Source organism: Cyanistes caeruleus, chromosome 3 (genome assembly GCF_971803275.1).
Source record: "Cyanistes caeruleus chromosome 3, bCyaCae1.hap1.1, whole genome shotgun sequence".
Classification (NCBI taxonomy): domain Eukaryota; kingdom Metazoa; phylum Chordata; class Aves; order Passeriformes; family Paridae; genus Cyanistes; species Cyanistes caeruleus.
In genome coordinates, this window is record NC_141703.1 from 78,515,263 (window position 1) to 78,537,307 (window position 22,045).

The 22,045-nt window shown below is 40.6% G+C and overlaps 2 protein-coding genes across 8 annotated transcripts in view; both read left to right on the forward strand.

Annotated features, from left to right (window-relative positions):
* The window catches only part of LOC147654274 (uncharacterized), a 68,428-nt gene extending 54,160 nt beyond the window's left edge, over nucleotides 1-14,268 (forward strand). Inside the window, exon 3 of the mRNA XM_086883794.1 lies at nucleotides 9,037-14,268. Coding sequence (XP_086739920.1) covers nucleotides 9,037-9,299 — 263 coding nt within the window. The 3' untranslated portion in view covers nucleotides 9,300-14,268. The remainder of the gene's footprint in view (nucleotides 1-9,036) is intronic.
* Nucleotides 14,269-16,087: 1,819 nt separating this feature from the next.
* Nucleotides 16,088-22,045, forward strand: part of SLC36A4 (solute carrier family 36 member 4) — an 86,960-nt gene continuing 81,002 nt past the window's right edge. For 3 of the 7 annotated variants that reach the window (XR_015284834.1, XR_015284835.1, XM_086882142.1), the window contains exon 1: nucleotides 16,088-16,317. Coding sequence is in view for 1 of the 7 variants with exons in the window: in XM_086882142.1 (XP_086738268.1) it covers nucleotides 16,290-16,317 (28 nt within the window). In the remaining 6 variants the exon portion in view is untranslated. Of the gene's footprint in view, nucleotides 16,318-16,509; nucleotides 16,756-22,045 lie in introns of those variants that run through there. The other 4 variants (XM_086882145.1, XM_023921021.2, XM_086882144.1 and 1 more) reach the window with 3 other exon arrangements.

Consider the following 22,045-nt stretch of genomic DNA (forward strand, 5'->3'; position numbering starts at 1 on the left):
GATAAAGACACTTGTGTTGATTATTAAATGGTGAAACACACAAATCTTACAAGCAGAAGAATGGATACAACTATTGCCATATTTATCATTGACAACTCATTGCTGAATGGAAACTACTTTCAAGATTAGTCAAGGCCTAAAAATTTTATTTTTTTAAGGATTGCTTAAAATTATCTGGATAGTTATGTGTGGATGTTGCAAAAGGATCTTTATGATGGTGCAGAATACTTAGAAGAGTTATACTGACTTAGTGCTGTTATTTGCCTACCCATTTCTCCTGCTTCAACTGTCCTGAGTTTTAAAAGGAGCAGCTCAAGACTTAGAGATGTATGGTTTCTATACAGACACATTCTTTGCATAATATGTGCATAACTGAAGTAGCTGTTAACTTTTTCAGGCAGAAGAAAAGCAGTGAGAAGGGCATGTACACTGCCCTTCACACACTGCTTATCAACCCTGTATTTGCCATCACAGCATTGCAAGCAGCACAGATGAGAACCGTGTTTTCATACAAACTAATAACACCCCATCTCTAACATCTGCTTCCCAAACTACCCTCAGTGGACTTATGAGCATCTCACTGTTTGCACCAGAAAAATAAAATGGTCTCCTGTGTCAATACGACCAGCAATTCCCAAGAGTTCAATGTGAATTAATTAACTATGTAACCAAGACAAAGACTAAGGTCGTAATATCTTCATAGTGATAAAAAGAGTTAAAAAGACTTGGGAGCTGATTGTTTAGAGGCAGTTACAAAAGGTTATTAGAGTATAACATAGTGATATATTTTCTCCCGTGTGGAATTAGCATTGCTTATCTACATTTGCACTACAGTACACATTAACACAAAACCATGATCGTCACTAGAAAATCAGGTTTAGTCAGGCTTCAAAACCTAGCAAGTTATATGCTTTGGGTACAAACTCAATGGGCTTGACATGTGCAAAATAGCTTTGTAACTATGTGCTGTCTTTGTGCAGACATCACACTAAAGACCTTCATTTGCTGATATCTGCAAGGATCTCTTATTTTGCAATCGATCTCAACACAAAACTACTACCTGAGACAAAGACACAGCTGGGACTTTGTTGCCAGGTAGACTTCAAACTCTATCTCAGGCACCAGTCACACCACAGCCATCACTGTAGTATGGTGTCTAGAAGAACTCTGTTTCTAGAAAAACAACTGATTTCAGTGGAAAAAGGAAAGCAAACCATGATGATTTTTTGCATATTTTTAATTTTTTTTTTAAACAACCTCTTCTGTGACCTTGCTCTGGCCATTGTCTTCTACAGATTTATAGATTTTTCACATCTATCTTTCAGTAGTAGAAACAGGGTTCAAGAATCTTTGGGCTTTAAGGTTATTTTGCTTAGGGACTTTGCCTGAAGCATCATTTATTAAACAAATCTGGTTAGCATTTATGATGATAGTGTGTTATTTTCCCAGTCTTGCTTGATTATGCTTCTGCCTTGGATCAACTATGATAATATTCATTCCAGTGGGATCTCATTAGTTTCAATGCAGGAAATCATTACTAAATTAACTGGCTCAAAGTATTATTTCTGCATGTATTTATTTATAGAAGTATTTATAGAAATGGTTATGCTTAAATAAGTATAAGATTCTTTATTAATTGATACATCTATCCATATTAGTACTTCAGGCTTTGAGAACTGTCACTATTTAGTGCCTCACACTAAAATTATTTAAGTTGTGGGAAGGTTACTGTTATCTTTGTCAGACTCTGGATCAGACTGCCTATGGCGAAGCTCCTTTATATCATATTGGATAGAGAAGAGAATAAGGGTTCTAAAAGAGACTGAGAATCAGGCCAATCCATTTGCAAAGCTGCCATTTAACTTGTAAAACAGAAATAGATCAAGTGCGATTTGAAAAGTGAAAAAAAGGGCTGATTTTTGGAATTAAATTTAATTAGGTAATTCCTTGGGGGGTTTTAGAATTTTTAGCACATCATTTTCAGGCAGTACTTTTGTTTCTTTCAGGCCGCTTGTACTTCAGATAATATTTTTTTAATCAGGCTACCTGGTGCATTTAAGGGCCAGTTGTTAGAGGACTTCAAATTTCCAACCTTTTGTGCATCCACTTATAATCATTCAGTATTAATTCTTTACATACCAATGGCACACTGGTAACTCCTGTTATTCTCTAGGTAAAACACATTTTCTTTCTTTCTGCATGGTCTTTATGATGTATACAACCTAATTAGGACTGTTTAAAAATGCTGGACACATTCTCAGAGTTATTAGAGCTCTTTGGAACTGAAATTAACTAAATTGAGCTTATTAGTTAATATTTTAAAGTTAATATTTGTTAAATAATTGTGCAGATTAGTTAATTAATGAATTAACTATTTAATCTAATTAATGCTGAGGTTGGATGGAGCTCTGAGCAACCTGGTCTATTGGAAGGTGACCCTGACCATGACAGGGGGATTGGAACTGGGTGATCTTTAAGGTTCCAATCCAAACCATTCTGTGATTCATAATTTGTTGACTTTATCAAGGAAATGCTTCCCTATACCACTACTCCAGAAAGATCCAGAACACAATTCTTTACTTAAGAATAGATGCCACCAGGGAATTTTTGTCTTTTATTTAAAGAACAGCAAGACAAATAAGAAATTCATTCTACATTTAAATTTCAGCATTTCCTTACATTCTTAGGAGAGCAGACAATTTTTATAAATAACTGCTCCAAGTACTGGTAGAACTTTTCAACTCTGCAAGCGGATTCCTGGGGGGAAAAAAAAAATACTCTGATTTCTGCAGCCCATGATGAGGGGAAGCTGTTTATAGAAGCTCCTGAAACTCTAGAGCTTATGTATTTAGTGGAACATTATTTAAACTTTTAGTCTGCTTCTTTTATTTCCCAGCAGCATGGATGTAGCCAAAGGTAACACCTGTAGTACCACATTAAATGACTTCTTTTGCACAGGCGCCGACTTTCAAGCCATTTTCCCCTTCAAAACAGGGAGACAGTTTAATTGAGAATGATGCATGGCATATGCCAAGTCCTAAATTATGCCTGGGAGTTGTTTAGGAAACTTTGAGTATAAAAATACCCCAGGCTCTATCCTAACAATTAAACAGTTTAAACAATCACTTGCTGTGTCTAAAGACTGTGCCCAGGCTTTGTTTAATTTACTGTTATTGCTAGTAGAAGTACATGCTGGTAATATAAAGTATCTCAGGCTTTATCAATTCTGAGCTGTGCTTAGATGCTAAATACAATCCAGAAATAGATAGGTCCTATATTGAAATAAACTCTAAAGGAGATATTTCCCACTAAAGTGCTACAAATACCTACTGACTAGCAATACATGCCAGCATATTCTCACATGGGTTAACTCCCTGCTTTGTGTTCTTCCTGCTCTTCTAGCCAACAAGATGGATGATTAATATTTATCCATGTCCTATAAAAGTAACAGTCCCAAATGGATGAGAAGCCAGCTGCACTAAGGCTGGTCCTGGGCCCTGTTATCCCCTAGCAACATCTCTGCTTTGCCCTCCCTTCCCCACATACAGCACTCTACACTACTGATGCTGAGTGGCATTTCCAGCTGCAGCCTTCCCTGAGAACATGTATTTGCTTTTTGGGAGCAATGAGGAGCCAGGCTCTGCTGTTTGGCATCCTTCCTGCCACCTCATTGCTGCAGCCCTGGTTGTGTGAGCCACATAGGTGTGACTTCAGCTGGTGCTGCTCTTTGCTCAGGTGATGTAGCTACAGACTGCCTCCTCTGGAGACGGCTTGTGCAAAACAGGAGGGGGCTGGCTCAGGGTTGGAGGAAGGGAAGTCCTTGCTCACCAGAGGTTTCCAAGACATGACTGGACAGGGTCCTAATCTCATGGAGGTTCCCTGTCCCATGAAAAGCTGGACCTTTGGATGGTCCAATGGATCTTTGGAGGTCCATTCAGGTTCTGTGGTTGTTGCAGGTTGTAAAGTCAACAGTCTGTGCTCAGTTTTGGGATTTTATAGTTCTTCTTTCAGTCCCCTAGTTTTTTCCTTGTAGGCTGCTGTTCTGGATAGAGTTTTCACACAAGATTTTAACCTTTTCCTTGGAGATGAGAAGTAAGCTTTCTATTTTAACATTGGCAGTGAAATGTTTGTGTACACAGCTTCCTTGCAGGGCTCAAAGTCATGGAGGTAATAGAAGATTCCATGTTCAGATTTATTTTTTCAGTCTCCTAGCTCTGAAGATCCTGTAGTGACTTTTGAAGGAACCAAAATATTTGAGTATGTGAGTTTACTGAAGTTACTCCAAAAAGTTATACAAAGTTATTAAGAAATTTTGGAGAATGTGGGCTAATTTCTTACTTTATTCTACTGCAGACAAGATTCTTACTTGTTCAGGACCTTAATTTAAAAAAAAATAAAAAAAAAATCGGAATAAACTATTTGGTGCATAGAGGTAGCCACTAGATGGGAGGCAAGAGCTGGTTAGTAACTGGGAGCATGAGTTGGGGCTGCACTTAGAGAACTCCTATCAGCTGCCACTGCAGGCTCTGACATGCCACCCTGGAGCTGCACACCAACACATCTGGGACTACTTTTACCAGTGTACACAGAGAGGTTATTCACCAAACTGCATGTTTTTTTATTAATTGATATCGTGGTGGTGATGAACCATTGAAGGAGTGGGATATTTCAAAAATAACTGTGTTAATTATTTGCCTCTAAATGGCTTTAGCCTTAGGAAATTCTCCTCTTTCATCTGCAGTGCTGATGGAAAGGAACATTGTTCACATTAACTCATTCACGTAAAGACTGTTACAAATAAAACTGCCAAAGGCTTTTATGGGGCTGGAGTGGTATTAGCCTGTGTGCTAGGAGGATGGAACTCAAGTCCTTATAATATTGCAGACCTTCTGTGTAGCTTTAGGCAAGCTGATTTTTTTTCTCTGTATTTCAGTTCTTTCTCAACTTCTCTTTTTTTTCCTTATTGAAGTGGCATATAATGGAATTTCATGTCTTTCCCAGTGGAGATTAATACTGTGTTAATAATAAGACTGTGCTATCATAATACTACACAATATAGAAATGTCTTTGAGCAATTTGTGGGTACATTTTTTAATAAGAAAAAAAATCACAATTTTTCAAAACTTTGTGTGGCTTCTCATATTTAACTTTAGCCAGGATAACAGGAATCTGATCCAGCCAGTTACCTAAAGCTATTTGTAGAAACACACCAAGTAAAAAATTAAGAAACTGAATAATTTGAAACAAAGAGACATACTAGTATTAACCAAATAGGGTGTAGTTTGAGTAACCAGAAGAGTAAGCTGGTAATGTAAGAAATTAAGAGCACCAGATGAAGGAAGTAGGAAAATACTCAGTTTAACCCTTGACTGAAGGGTTAAAAGCTGAAGCTTTTAACATAGCGACACAAACAGTATAATTTGGACCTGTGACAAATGGCTTCTTTAACATCCTGGTAGGACCTGGAAGTGCAATCCAGTATGCTGGCACATCCCATCTTGGGAGTTAATTTTCCTGAGACAGACAGAGGGACCCAAAAGATGCCTCATCTCCACCTTTACCAGCTTTGGCAATGTGCCAATATTAGATTTGGAGCTTCTTTTGCCTTTCCCCCCCACCTGCACCTATTCTGTGTCTTTTCTTTTTTTCTTACTTTTTTTCCTCCTTTAGCCAAGAAAGTGTGTCTAGTAATGCTGCTGACAGAGCTGGCCTGTGCACAGAGCAGCTGACTGAATCATACTAACATTCTTCAAAAAAAAGAACAAATAAGAGCACCCAAAGCCTCACACTGAGTCTTACCAATGCTTTTAACTTTTGTACCCATTTAGTCCACCAAAATACCATAAAACTGATTATTCATCAAAAAACCCAAGCACTAAGCACTTTTCCTTGTCTGAGAAGGTACTTTAACTAGCCACACTGCAAAGATTGGTAATAGATCTTGCACACCTGTTGCTGAGATTGTGCTTCAAATGTGATACATGGAGAAGGTGGATTTTGCTTTGGAGAAGGAGGAGCATATTCTGGCAGATACAAATTTGAGCTTCCGAAATTCAATCCCCTGACATGCACACTCTAGTCCTCCACTCCAGATATTTTACCAGTTGCCCAGGTGCAGTCCAGTATTAAGAGTAAGGGTTGGTATCCCTGAGCTCACCACTGCAACCCTTCTGTTCAGTGCTGTTCGTTATTTGCTGCTGCCCAAATTCAGACAGGTGTGTCTGTATGCCCGAAGGAGTAAGTGCCCTGTCTAACCCTGGAGCTCTAACCTCGAATAATGCTGTAGAGGTCAGAGCCTGATTAAGCATATATGGAGATGTCCCAAAAGAGCTGCTGTCCTCTGTTGTACCTGTGATATCTAGGAAGGATGAGGCAGCCACTTCAGTTACACCACCCACTGTGCTGCTAACACAGGAGCATTAGGCCATGTTAAAAAGCCTTTTGTGTCCTCAGTACAGAGTTTTAAAATCTTAATGGAGGACTAAGTAGCATTTAAATCCTTTGTACTCTTTGACTAGGCATTCAGATATCCTTTCCTCTCTCCTTCCTGTTTCTTAACCAACTTAATTATACAGTGAGGGGAAGATATGTCCAGGATAGGTTCCTATCCCAGCAATATCTGGTCTCCTCCTCTGCTTCTGCCTCTTCCCTACATTTACAGCCTTTCATTAGCAAAATGTTAGAATCATAAATTGGTTTGGGCTGAAAGAGATCTTAAAGATCATCTAGTTCCTACTTCTGGCTAAAATTACCACATACCTAGAATACAGAAATATAAATAGACATTGCTCATTTGCTTCTCTCTGCTCTGGTCTGCAGGAAGTGATAATCTTTCTCTATGGAGTCTCAGGATGCTTCCTTGGCCTGGGTTCTCCCTTACAAGCAGAAGTGTTGTGCTGAATTTACACAACACTTTAATTTGTGAAATGCAATTGAACTGCTACTAATTATAGTGGTGTAGTGTATAGAGGGGAAGTTGACTCAGACTGAGTGAACTGAACAGAAATCACATCCATACTTTCCTTCAAGACTCCCCCTACTGTGCCACCAGAACCAGCTGGTAAATGTCATCAGCTAATATTTCTGTTTTCATACTGTCTTAATTTGTCTGAACAAGCCAAGGAAAAAATAACTATGTCCTATTTTCATTAGTGGTTATCACTGGGTCTGGTTGATGTAGAGCAAGCTGTGACTGGAAAAGGACATTGCAGGCATTTTTACTTGGAGTGGCAGAGAGAACTGGACTCAAAAGATTCTGGCATTCATTTCTGTGTCCATTGGCTACACCGGACATGGCTGATTCACAACATTGTTTTACATGGGAAAGAAGCACCTTGCACAGCAAACATCTGCTTTCTCTCTCCCCCTTGCTCATGCTCTGCTCTTGTTCAGAAAAGGGAAATTCTGGAACCTCTTGGCTCCTTTAGGAGCCATGTGCTTGTTGACCCCCTCTTCAATGCATTTATACCAGAGAACAAATTCTGTACTTGTAACCAAAACAAGGCATGATCCTATTTTTCTGAGCATGAGATAGGATTCTATACTGTTTACCGCCCTCCAAAATGAGATTGCTACATCCAACCTTGTTTGGAATAGTACATGTGCCAGCTGTGCCTGGGGAAGTGCAAGCTCAGCTCCAAATTATGCAGGTTTTGGACTAGAATTTAATATAGATTATCACAGAACATTGATTTTACATCTAATAAGCTTACTGGTATAGTCCGTCTATATGCCTATTTTTTGGGATATGCAGCCTACCCACAAACCAGGACTGGCACACATGCACCTCCTGGATTTCAAAGTCATGATTTCCCCTTGTTAATCAATAGCAGTCTCCACCAAAATTTTCCCATTTAGAATATAATTTGGTGATGTAAATTGGTGGATTTCCAAACATATATGTATATATCTATATCTCTACACACACACACACACAGACACACGCACACATATATACACAGAAACACATATATGAATTATTTCCAGACTGTATGTAATCCTTTGATGCAAACCAACAGAGGCAGAGACCTTACCAGAAGCAGAGATCTTACTAGGAGCAGCCATGGCTTCCATGAAGCAGGTGTCTGTCACCTCGGTCCCTCTTTGTAGTCTCACCTTTATTGAACTGTTAAATGCTTTCCTTTTTTTGCTGCAGACATCACGCTTATCTAAGACTCTTCAGCTGAGAAAGGAGGAGGAAGGGATAATGAAAAGGGCTAGCAAAAAGAGAAAAAGGGATTAAGTTAATGGTGTAATTTCTTTTTATGTAAATGGGTACCAGAATCCATTCTATTGTTAGAAGTCCACAGCTAAGTATAATGCTCGACATTAAATTAATATGAATTATTATTTACCTCAGTTTAAATGTGCAGCACATGTAAAAGATGGATATGCTTATTATTCTGAAAATGTCTTTGGGAAATAAAGAGCAGATTGAACTTCTGTATAGAAAGGGAGGTGTTCACTGTATTGATAAATATCATTCAAAGTCAGTACTCCAGAAAAAGATAGTGTTGTCAGTGAAACCTTTTGTTCTGGTAAATGCTTTGTTTATGGGGTTTGGTATGGAGTTTTATGCAACTGACAGTTCAAAAGCAAACATTGCTGTCAACAAAGAATTGGATCTTTAAGGAGAAAAATGTTTTCTGTCAGGTTGTAGTAAGATTGTCTTCTAATTACAGTGTAGCAGAACTTCTCCATGAATGGAAGATAACATTTCATTGTGTTTAAACAGAAAGATGAAACAATAGCTGATAATTTGTGATACAGACACTCCATGAATGGAAGTAAGTGAATTTTTTACTCCTCCCTACCCTTGTCCTGGAAGTTGTGTCCAGGAAAAAAGGAAAGGTGGGAGAAAGGTGTTTTTAGATTTTTTTCTTATTTCTCATTATCCATCTCTGTTTCATTGGCAATCAGTTAAATTAATTTCCCCAAGCTGAGTCTGTATTACATGTGATGATAAAAGCTGAGTGATCTCTTCCTGTCCTTTCTCAACTCACAGACCTTTCATCATATTTTCTCTCTCCTGTCCAGGTGAGGAGGGCAGTGATAAAGTGGCTTTGGCGGGCATCTGGTGGACAGCAAAGATCAACCCACCACAGTGGGCTTTATACCCAGAAGAGCATTACCTCCAGCGTGAAGCAGAGCAGCTCAGAAGAGGGGCAGAACCTGAAACCATGCTTATGCACATCTGGTGGGCAGGAGGCTGGATGCAGGGGGTTGAAATGGTGGCTGTTCTCAAGCACAACAGCCAAAGTGCAGCTGTCCAGGCAGACGATTGTTTGCTCGCGCACTGAATACATTATGCAGTCAGAAACAGGCCATCAGTTATTTTCTAAACTACTCACATTGGGTCTGGCTATAAAGACGGTGTGTGTCATTGATTTTTACGCTGTTCAATAGGGTGGCTCCTGTGCATGAAAGAACAGCTTCTAAATGCTTCCTGAACATGAGCAGCTGACCTGAGTTTCTATGATAAATGCCAAATGGTACACTTCCGTTTTCACAGACATTAAATAAAGCTAAGAGCAGATGAGAAAGAGCTTGATTACCATGTTCACTGAATACATCATTACCAATGCAGGTACTTGCATGTATACAGCAGCTGCAAATTTCAGAGTAAGAAACTGATCCTAGGAAAATCCTACAGATGTCCTTACTCCAGTGCTCAATTGTCTGAATGATCATTGATTTCCTAATATCTCATGCTTTCTAACCCTTTCCAGGAGACTTTTCTTCTTTTTTTTTCTTTTTTTTTTTTTTAGTTGGATTTGATTTGTCCTCTGAAGTAAATGGAAATTATCTGTGCAGCTATTTTAAAATTCCTATAATTAATACTTCCTGGAGCTTTAAACAGTATTTTCAGTATCACCTTTTAATCACTAACTGGCTATGGTTTTGCAATGTCCTACAACTACTTTTACCTCAAGAAGCTCAAGCAGGCATATGATCATCCTCCTCTTCACACCCCTCTTTGAACACCGCTTCGCAGAAATACAAGGGCTGTAAAAGCCTTGCAGCTGGTGGAGGGACAATCCTCACAAGACACATGAAAGAAGTCCCTTCAGTGCATGCTGTGATGTGGATTTTCAGTTGCTCTGAGCTGTACTTCTCTGGGCTTTCTTATGAATTAGAGCAGCCTAGGGAGTAATGCTTTGTGCCATGGGCTGTACTAGTTCCCAAAGCTGATGTGAATCATAAGAGTGGGAGGATGGCTGACAGCTAACTTAGGGCTTTGCTGGTGGGCCATGACTTTTTGTCATATTACATCTATGGGTACCAAGAGACCTATGCCAATGGATTATATCCAGCTGTGAAAAACTATGAATGGTAGAATTTTTGAAACAGGAATGGGTTGTCTTACATCACCACAGTTCTTCTCTCCTCTCCTGTCATCTGTTTTCAGTTCTTGTGGGTATACTAAATGCCCTTGAAACATTACATGAGGACATGTGAGCTGTTGAAGGTGTAAAGCCTGCTGGAATACTGTGGGGGGACTGTGGAAATGGTGGAGGACAGATTTTGTACATTCTTGTCCACAGTGCTTTCTGGGAGCTGACTTGAAGAGGACTGTTCCCTGACAGTCCTGGGACATAGTCTTGGAGAAATCTGATTTTAAGTCCTGAGCAGGGACATGGCTAAAGGCCTCCCTGATCCTTTCATTATTGAATACTCCAGAACAAGACACAACTGACCATAAGCTGGGAGAAGATGTCAAGATCTGACAGTGTGTCCGGTCATGTGCAGAACTACAGACATCTACCTAATTTCACAAGCATCAAAGTAGGCCTATGCAGATGCTTAAGAGTGTATGGAGTATTCTATTTCTTGGACACCCGCAGAATTCAAGCACTATTTTTCAGATTGAAGGACTTGTGAAGTTAGCACGATAATATGGAAAAGTGTTGTGAATATGAGGCACCACCCAAAATTATCATAGGATCTCCTTTAGTTCAACTTGGTATGTTTATCATGCAGTACATCTGGTTTTTTTTGGTTTTTTTTTTTAATTTAAAGATAAATAAGAGCTGACAAAGATTCACAAGTATCTGAACATTTGTGACATTTTCCCAAGTGACCTACTTATTGAAGGGATGCTGTAGTTTGACTTTGAACTGTACTGAAAGAAATTGACACTGGCAGCCCACCAAATTAAACAACAAAAGCAAACCTTGATCTTGGCAATGCTTGACTGATAAGTCCCAGCACATACAGTTCTATATGCAAATAAAGATATTTTATTTCCATTAAGTGACAGATAAAGTATTTTACTTTACTGACATGATAATGATTCATGTTGGGAAAAAATCCTGGCGGCTTTCTCAAATGTTTCTGTTTTTTTAAATGTGCTGATAATTTCTATTTGAATTATGAACCACCACCAGCACTTTTGACAGCGGCAGTATCTTCTGTAATCATATTTATTCTTCATCAAATCTTAGGGAGAGTCAACACACCCCAAGCTTTTAACATTTTGTTACTAAACAGCTATGTTTTATGGATTCCAGTGGGGGGCATCTAACATTTCTGTGTTACAGCTGTCGCAATCAAACTTACAAGCAGCAATTTTGGTGTTTGAAGCATATTTGTTGACACACAGTGGGCCTTTTATGATCTGTATTCTTAACTGGTGACACTGACAACATGCCTGCCATCTTTAGCCACACACCTCACGAACAACTACAGGCACCAGTGGATACTGGGGGCCACCCAGCTGGAAAGCAGCTTGTCAAGAGAGCAGTGGGGGCCCTGATGGGCACCAAGCTGAAAGGGAGCCAGCAGGGAAATCTCAATGCAAAGGTGGCCAGTGGCATCCTGGGCTGTATTAGGCAAAGTATTGACACCATGGCAAGTGGGGTGACTGGTCTTTCCTCTGTGCTCAACACCAGTGTGGCCTCACCTGCAGTGCTGTGTTCAGTGCTGGGCTCCTCAGTGCAAGAGAGATGTAAACAGACTGGAGGGAGTCCAACCAAGGGCCACAAGAATGAAGGGAGTGGAGCATCTCTTCCATGAGAAAAGACTGAAAGAGCTGGGACTGCTTAGCTGGGAGAAGAGAAGGCTCAGAGGGATCCCATCAGTGTCTACAAATAACTGAAGAGAAGCTGCAAAGAAGTTGGAGCCAGGCTCTTTTAAGTGGCATTCAGTGCAGAGGCAATGGGCACAAAATGAAACACGGGAGGTTTTCTCTGGATATCAGGAAGCCCTTCTCTCATGTGTGGGTGACCAGGCACAGGCAGAGGCTGTCCAGAGACACTGCGGAGTCTCCCTCTGGGAAAATATTTAAAAGCTGCCTAGAAAAATACATGTGGCCATGCTTTGCCAGGGTGGTTGGACAAGATCATTTTCAAAGATCCCTTCTAATCTCAGCTATTCTATGATTCTAGGAAATATAATGGAAATCAACATCTGAACCTCCTTCCAAAATTTTTTCACAGCAAAAAAAGATGAGCATTGCATGAAACTTCATATCAAGATGTTACAAAACAGTTCTCCATTTGATATACATCAAACCAAGGTCTCCTTAAAGCTTAAGAGTCTCCTTCTATAAATTGAAATTTTTTAAAGCTGCATTAAGACACTGAATTTTTAACCAGGTTAAGATGTTCAGTGCTCAATTTTTGTACCAAGAAAAGAAGGAAAATAATACATGGAAGCCCTTGGAAATGGGCTGTTACAGACCAGCATACTGATCATAAGGAACTGCTGTGAAAGGAAGCTCACACGTGCAACTAAGAAAATTAAAAGAGATCAAGAGATATGTACATGTTTTCAGATTGCATAATCATAGAATCATAAAATGATTTGGGTTGGAAGGGACCTTAGAGTTCCAGCCAGGCATGATGCTGAGTCTTCACCCAGAGGGTGGCTGGGCACTGGAACAGGCTCCCCAGGGAAGTGGTCACAGCACCAAGCCTGACAGAGCTCAAGAAGCATTTGGACAATGCTCTCGGGCACACGGTGTGACTCTTGGGGTGTCGTGTGCAGAGCCAGGAGTTGGACTCAATCATCCTAACAGGTCTCTTCCAACTAAGAATATTATGTGGTTCTGTGAACAGATTTTTCTGAATTCTGTGAACCCCCCTGCCATGTGCAGGAAGTCATTCATTGAACCAGATTGCTCAAAACCCCATCCCACCTCTCCCTGAACACTTCCAAGGATGGGGCATCCACGATTTCTCTGGGCAGTGCTTTATCACCATTCCAGTAAAGAATTTCTTCTGTATATATAGCATAAACACCCCTCTTTCAGTTTGACCCCATGATGTTCAGTGGTGGATTAACAGGAGGTACTACTTTTTGATACACAGATGAGAAATTTGCTATCCAGGATCTCATGAAATGTAGATGCCATATTGACATTCAAGGTGATTTTGAAATGTGGTCTCATATATAAACCCATGATATAAATCTTAGAGAAATGTCAATCATTTGCCAATCAGATAGAATTATAGTCTACAGACAGATGAATGGCAGCATAATTGAGGCCTACCAGTGGCTCATTAAAACATCATGCAAAGTAATCACCTTGCAAAGTAGTACCTGAGTAGAAGTTAAAATGCAAATTGTTACAATAAGCGGGAGTGAAAACCCCTCAGATGTAGGCAGAAGGGTTTTAGTGGCTTTGTATGGCTGCAGTTCTGGTGTCCTCAACTGCAGCTGAATATGAGAGATCTAGAACTCATAGAAGAAGGGAACAGAAAATATTAAAAAATGGAAGGACGGATCTTCTATGAAGGGGGATTAGATTGGGACTTTTCAGCCTGGAAAAGAGACAGGAGAGAGAGTATGGCAGTGATATGTCAAGAATGACTTAGAGAAGGTAAATGCAATAATTATTTTTATATTGCAAGACTAGAGGCTATCAGATGAATATCAGGTAGCAGGCTTAAACAGCACATTTTCTGTACAATGCATAAGTAAGTTATGAGACTTAGTCCTATAGATGTTAACTTTGAAGCAGGCAGCATAGTGCCTGTGGAATAGCAGGCCACATAACTTTGTCAGTCTTGCCTGAGGAAGTGGCCTGGGAAATCATAAGGAGGAATTAAAACAATCCTCAGAGATAGAAGAGAGCCTTGCAGGTGCTGTTTGTCTGTTCCTTGTTTTCTTGCAAGAGAAAGTCAAGGGGTGGTGAACCCCACTGACCAATGATAGTGATGTGTTAGTTTACTAACCAGTAAGAGTTTTCTTTTCTGTACTTTCACGTATCGGTCTATAAAATGATCTGAGATAATAAACTGAGAGAAATTCTCCAGTTCGACTCCACAAGAGAGTCTGTGTTGTTCTTTTCGCCGTTCCCAATAGAGCGACACACTCCCAATGGATGGTCAGGAAGCCAAATGTACAGCATCACAAACAGAAGATTCCATGAAGAAATGGAAGCCCCTCAAGACTTAGGCAGCTGGCGTCTGTGTGGATGGGTTGTGAATTGAGACAGTATTTCTGTATATTTAACTGGTTCTTGCATTTTTTTTTTCCCCTAAAAAATTATGGAAATGTATCCATTAGTGTTCAGATAGATCTAGCAGAGCATCTATTCTAACAAGGGGGATTTAAGCAGACAAAAAAAAAAAAATACTGAAAACAGCTTTTAAAGATTTCAGGGTTAGCTTTTAATTAAAAAAAATTAAAAATAGAAGAAGCTGGGTATTGTACTCCATCTGGCCTTGTTCTGAACCAACAGAAACAACATGAGTTGAATTCATGATTTCTAAGATAGAAGCTGTATATGCTATTCAGAAAATGAAGCCTACAGTAAGCATTTGGTGTCTGCAATATTCTCATCATGAAGTAATTTTGCTTCGATGGATGTATGTCTAGAATTTAACCAGATGTGCACATTAAAGCAATTCCTTCTATTCTTACCAAAGAGAAGCAAAATGCAGCTTACAAAATCATTAATTTCTATCATGTTATAGTACTTCCCATCTGTTTTTGAGTATTCATTGGTCACCACTGGTTAGTCACATGCTAGATATAATTTTTGGAGCATATTAGAAAAATCTCTCTAAATGACAAACCTGCTCCCAGAAGAAAGAATTTTTATGCAAGTAGTGGCAAGTAGTATAAACAAAGAGTTTTCCATTGGGTAGGGTGTGAAATAAAGATGTATCATGTCCTTAATGTCTCTTCAATGTCTGTGCAGGATTTACTGAGTCAAGTCTTGAGATGCAGTGACAAGGTAGAAGGAATGAACACTCTTAACTCAATATGCCTTTTGCAAATCTGTTAGTTATATATTTTCTTGAACAAAGTTTATCATTGTTAGATACAAAGTAGAATACTGTATAAGTTCTTGACACAAATGTTGTAATTAGTGAGTCAGTTCCTTAAATCAATAACCTGCAGTCACGGATTGCCCACTGAGAATCCTTTTCTTAGATAAATTTCTAAATAAATAAATGAAAGTTTGGAGGAGTATTTGGAATACACATAAATTTGACAATTGAAAATGGATGCTTTCCCCACTGGAAATTCTTCATCGTAGATAAACTAATTATTGATATATCTCTGAAGCTTCAGAAGATTGCATTTCTCTTGTGTAGAAAAAAAAAAAATCCAATTACTTCATCCTATATTCTCCATTAAAAAAAAAAGAAAAAAGAAAAAAAGAAAAAAAGTTGTTTTAGGAAAGCAGCTGCTGGAAACTTTATTATTTAAGTCAAATCAGCTATAGATATAGGTAGTCCTGCTGAAGAAATAACTGGCTGGTTATTCTGGGAGCAACTAGCATTAAGTTAGGTTAAGGTGGGGTGTGAGGTTAGTGGTTAATCATCAAGCGTTCAAGCTATAAAGCTCTGCTAACTCTTCACACTCAGCCTGGTTTGCAATCTTTGCCGATTACTTATGGCTCAAAGCTTGCAGTGCCCCATCCAAAGCCGGGTTCCCCTGCCCTGCCGAGGGCCACCACAGCTAGGGCCGCAGCAAAACCAAGGAGCATCGCTAAGGATATAAACAATGTCGCGGTTCAAGGAGCGTCTGGACAGTGCTCTTAGTGACATGGTTTAGTTTTAGGAGGTCCTACGTGGAGCAGGGCATTGCAAATCCTTTATGGGTCCCTTCCGAGTTGAGGTACTCCACGATTCTATGGGCGGGTTCTGCCGCGGGGCTCCTGCCGGGCCAGGTGGCAGCGGAAAGCTCCGGACCGGCACCAGGAGCGGGCGCCGCCTCCCTCAGCCGCGCAGGCCCGCCTGCCCGCCGCGCTCTGCGGTTCGCTCCCGCCGGGCGCATGCGCCGCGCCGGCCGGCTCCACATCGGCGGAAGGGCGAGCGCAGCCCGGCGGGGCGATGGCCGGCGCGGGCAGGGAGGAGCTGGGTGAGGCGACCCGAGCCGTGCAGCCCGATGGCGGCGGGAGCGGCCGAGGGGCGGCGGGATGGCGGCTGGCTGCGGGGCGGAGAGGAGGGGGCGTGAGCGCCGGGACTGGCCGCCCAGCCCTTACCCCCCTCCGCTTCAGGAGAGATGGTTCGGCCCACCGGGGATGCGCTGCGGCGCTCAGCGCACCGAGGCGGGCGGGATGAACCATCCCACTTGGCGTGGGGGTGGGCGCTGCGCTGCGGTGTCTCCGCCGAGCCGGTGCGGCCAGGGCTGAGTTGCCGGGCCCGGATCGGCGGCATCGGGGCCGGGCGAGCTGAGGGCAGCGCAGCCGGGGGCTCTGCAGAGCGGCAGGAGCCGCTCCCCCGGGGCGTCAGTCGCACCTGGCTGGCGCTCGGTTTCATGCTGAAGTCACGGCCTCCACAGAAGTTAATGGAAATGGTTCTCTTTGCGTCGTTAGGCGATGTGTTTATCTGCCTTGGAAGACTGGGTTGGGGTTTGCTGGGGCGTATGTGTGTTTATATATTAGCGGTTATTTATTTGTTGTATTTTCTGTACATGAATCTTTCCACCTGTAAATCTAATTGGTGGAGGGCACGTGGATGTTCATCTCTTAGTTTTTTCTGCCCTTGGATGGACGAGTTAGCACGTAGCAGGTTTAGTTATAAAGTGTAGTTGGGGCTGGGCTGGACCCATGGGAAATCTCATCTCAGAGCTGTGTTTAGAGAATCACAGAATGGGTCAGGTTGGAAGGGACCGCAGTGGGTTCATGTGGTCCAACCTCCCTGCAGAAGCAGGGTCATTCTAGAGCTCATGGCACAGGATTGCATCCAAATGGTTTTTGAGTATTTTCAGAGTGCAACAATCCACAGCCTCCTCTGGGTTACCTGTTCCAGTGCTTGGTCACCCACACTGTAAAGAAGCTCTTCCTCGTGGTCAGGTGGAACTTCCTGCGCATCAGTTTCTGCCCATTGCCCTAGTGTTGGCAGCACTGAGAAGAGCCTGGCTACATCCTCTTGGCACCCCCCTTTAAATACTTACATATATTGATGAAGTCCCCTCTCAGCTGCATATTCTTGAGGCTGAACAGGCCCAGCTCCCTCAGCCTTTCTTCATAAGAAAGATGCTCCAGTCCCCCAGTCATCCTTTTTTCCCCTGCTGGAAATCTGAGGATTACAGTTCCACTGTAATCTGCAGATTTTGTCCTGCCCAGTGGCAATGATAGAACTTGGAAGACATGCTTCAAATTTTATTGTTCCCAAGGCTGATCCATCTTGCATTGAGAGATTGTCACTTCAGAGAAAAGGCTGCTGAAAGAAATTTTAAAGCTTTTTTCCTCCCAGAACTTCACACAACAGACAGCTTTTCTGTCAGAACCCATAGAAACGGGATTTCCTATGGGATTAACTGTTTAAAAATGCAGTTCCACACTTGATAAGAATTCCAAAATCTCTTGCATGGTTCAGTGCTATTGAATAATTAATAAAACTGAAGTGTTGCCTATGTGTTGTCACTTAAGAGTGTGTTAATTGTAGAAATATGTGGCTTGGTCTAGACAGGATAGTGGACTATTTAAGATTACTAGTGTCTGTCCAGATAAGTAATCCATTGTGGGCTGGGGTAGAATTGCTCGTCTGAAAGTGTGTAATAGCTATGCAGATCTGTGTGCACTTTGGTTTAATAACTCAAGTGTCCCGTTTTATGAGCCTTCTGGATCTGGCAGTTACAATGCAAAAGCAAACAGCTTGTCCTACTTATTGAGGGGCATTATGGACTTTCAACATTTGCTTAGAAATAATCATTCTCAAGATTAATACATTCTACCACATAGCTGAATAAATCTACTTTATTAAGTTACAGCCTGTAATGGAGAGAAATAAATTACCTGATATTTATTTTCCAAAGAAAAATAAGAGGAGATTCAAATAACTGCACAAAGCATAGCCTGGAGTTCTTGACAAATAAACACAACAAAAGCTAATGCTCACTTTGACTATTTTGGAAAATGTAATTATTAGTATTTAACAGGAATTTTTAAACCAGAGAAGATTTTAATTTTCAAACTGAATAATATATTTTATTTCGAGTGTTTTGTTTGTTTGTTTATTTTATGCCTATTATATTCAACAGGAGTAGCTGTAGTGGAAAATAAAAAGGGAGCTTGTTTATGGTTTAATGGAGTTATCTGTTATTTCCCCCTTCAGCTAGGAAAACCTGCAAAGGTTTATCCATCTGGGCCAGCATGCCTCTAGCAATACCATTCTCAGTCACTTTGTCTTGCTCTGTAATTTCTTTGGAGGTGGTGGAAGCACGTGATGAGTAACCTAGCTGATCATGTGTGCTTTGTGGACAAAGCTGTACTGTAGTTAGATGTCTTCTGGAGAAGTGCTGGGAAGGTTAATTGTAGACTAAAGTACCTAAGTATCTAAACAGGTATTTCCTTCTGTGGTTGAGGGAGTAACTGAGCATGACTTTGAAAATAAGTAGTAACAATGTTGTCTTTGTAATTAAATTTGTCTTGAGAGCCCTGGTTCTGAATGCTGAATTGAAAAGCCTCTCCACAGCACAGAGGTAATACACTGATCATCTGTGAACTGATTGCAGTTGCTGGGAACACTGAGCCTCTCCTGTTGTCACAGATGTGGTTGCTGCCAGATATGAATGTTTCTTCTGTGTTAACACTGCGGTGAAAACTCCTTGAATGTGTCTGCTTGTTCATACATTCAGTCACTAACTTCGTCCCATAAGAGCAGCCAGCCCTGCTTGGTGACAGAAACTCTGGTATGCCCCCATTATCATGAATATGACTTTCCATAGCCTGTGGGACATTATTAGCATAAACCTGCATTTTAGGCTAATGTAATGATAATGTGGTGGTGATTTTGTCTTTTGTGGAGCAGTCAAAATAGCTGCTTGCTAAATTGAATCTTTATCCCAATTACAGAGGCACCGGGTCACCCTCTATTTAATAAACACAGTTCACAGTTTGTGAATCTTGGACAGCGTTTCTGGCCCTGTGGGCATGTTCTTGTGTAGAAGCTGACTGAGCAGTGAAGTATGTACAAGACCTCCTTTGCCTACTGCTTTTTGCTGAGCACTTAATATACACGTGTAGTGGTGCTCCAAAAAGGCCTGCATGATCCTGCTCCCATAAATGAGTAAAGCCAGCTGATGCAAACAATGGTATGCTGTATGCTATCCCCCAAATCTGTATATGCTTCTATGTCAAATCCACTTCATTCCATTTGCTGACACTGACTTCAAAAACCTGAAGGGAAAAAAAACCCCAGCAAATAAAAACTAGACCGTATTGTTAAATTGGATTTGGAAAAGGGGTTTTAGACATGAATTTGTCTGGGGCGTGACCTTCTCCAAAGGAACATTAGAAGATTGTACTTAGCTTTTATTTTTAATATCTCCTTTAGATTGCTATGCCTGTCTGGCAAACTGCTTCATTCTTTTGTGAATGTTTCTTCCATGAAATAAAAATGATGGAGATCAGTTTTATCTCCTGTGGTTCAGTTAAATTTGGAAGTGTTAATTGCTTGAGAAATACTGAAGAATTGACTAAAGTTCTTGGTGAAAATTAATTTCTTTGTTGAACTTTTGAACCAGGTGTTTTCTTCAGTGTGCTTGAAAAGCTTGGGAATTAAGTAAAATTTAGTAACAGTTCAAATGTTTCTTTAACGGTATGTCCGTAAGTGTTGGCAAGATGCTGGCAAATTCTAGGGAATAGAAAAGTACATGTGAAGATACAAAATTGGAAATAGTAGTCATAACAATTTCAACACTACGGATTTAATCTCACTGTGTAACGGCTGATTAGTGATTGAAATTTGGGTCTTTGAGGATACAGTGTTGACATTTATGCATGATTATAATGTGATGTGTAGCTGTAATGAATCAGAGATTTATCTCTCCTGTGGCTAAGGAATTAATTCCAACATAGCAGTGATAATGCTGGGTGAAGTTGTAATGCACTTTGTGTTGGTTTGGTTGATAGCTGCAGTACTTGCAGAGCTTTCTAGCACCCTGCTTGCATGGGTGTTCACAGAAGAAAGCAGAAACAATGTCAGTTTAATTAACTATTAAAAGACAGCAATTTGGTCTGAAAAGATTTTTGTGGGGGAAAAAGGAGAAAAGAAATTCATATTGTGTGATGGAATGACAGGGCTGAAAATTGGCTGGTGTTTTGTCTAAGTGAAAACAAAAGGGTGTGCAGAGATGAGTTTCCTTATTCTTATATATATGATAATGCAAAATTTTCAGTGAGTTCCATGGCTGAGCACTGGGTTGGATTATTCATAGTGTGTTTGAATGCAGCCAAGACAGTTTGGTGGAGCCTGGATCTAATGTTAGCTGAGGTGTGCTCTGCACCATGTGCTTTGTGAGAGCAGCCAGACATCTTCATCTCTGATTCAGGTATGACATGCATACACTATTCTTGTGCTGCAGTTTGAGATTGTATTTGAATTGCACATACAGGACCTTTGTAGGAAGGAATCAAAGTAAATCTGGGTATTCAGTGCCAGTTTTCTGGCAGTGACTGTGAATGTTCCAGAATAATTAATTTCAAGCTAGATCCAAGTATGCAAAGCTCAAGCTTTTTTGTCTCATGTGGTCTAGACTACAAGTTTGGAGCCATTAAATGTGGATGTTACACAAACCTGGATGTCACTTTGGGTATGAACTCTGGGACTCAGCCACAGTATTCCAACAGTAGAGCTCTATTATCAAATGAAAACCAATGCTTAGAAAGACACATGGTCCAAACCTCCCATTAATATCTCAGTACCACTACTGTTTATAGGTTCACATGTTTAGGCCAAAACTGTATAGCAGTCATGGGATGAAGGAGGAATGTTGGGGAAAAGAAGCAATTTAAGAGCATTTTTATGGCTAGGATAGAGACCAGATAGCATTGTTGGAATGTTTTATATAATGCAGTATTTCAGAAGAACCTGTAGTAAGTCATAACCTGTATAGTTATGGCAGTGTGAGTTGATGATATTGCTGTAGCCTGTATTTTAAAACTTCTAATAGAATTTATTCTCAAATGCATTATTGCATTAGAATAGAAACAGCAAACTCCCCGCCTTAGTGTGCATATCGGAAATGGATATTCTTGTGTCTAATTTAAGCCATTTCTGAGAAAGTGGGTGAATGGGGCAGTGGGACAGTGATAACAATAACCCTGAGATGACTAGATGGCTTTAAGCATGGGAAATGACTTCTCAGAAGAAAAGTAGCTTGTGTTAGGAAAATTTTTATTGCTTGAAAGATGAGGTGAATGATTGAGTATGTCTAAATCTATTCTTAAAGGACTACCTTTGTGATCAGAAGATGGGTCAGGAAGTTGGGAGAGAAAGTAAAATAGGATGTCTAAATAAAGTTCAGTCTTCTGTATGTCATCTGGTTGCATGGTAAACAGTATAGATGTGTGTGTATATACCAAATCATCCAGTCTCAGGTTGTCATGAAAGAAGAAAATTTTACTTTTCTCTCTTGACCGAGCTGTTGCTGATACTTACCAAAGCTGTTGGTCCTATGGGTTGTGCTGGTCCCCTGCTACTGCTAAGTAAGAGCCTTACTTGCTGCATGTTGGCATTATTGTTCGGCATTATGAAGAGCATCCTTCAAAAGGTGATGGAGACAAAACTGGAAAATTAATTAAATTATTATTTCATTTCTTTGTTGTTGAATTTCACATGATCATACACTTGCACGTTTG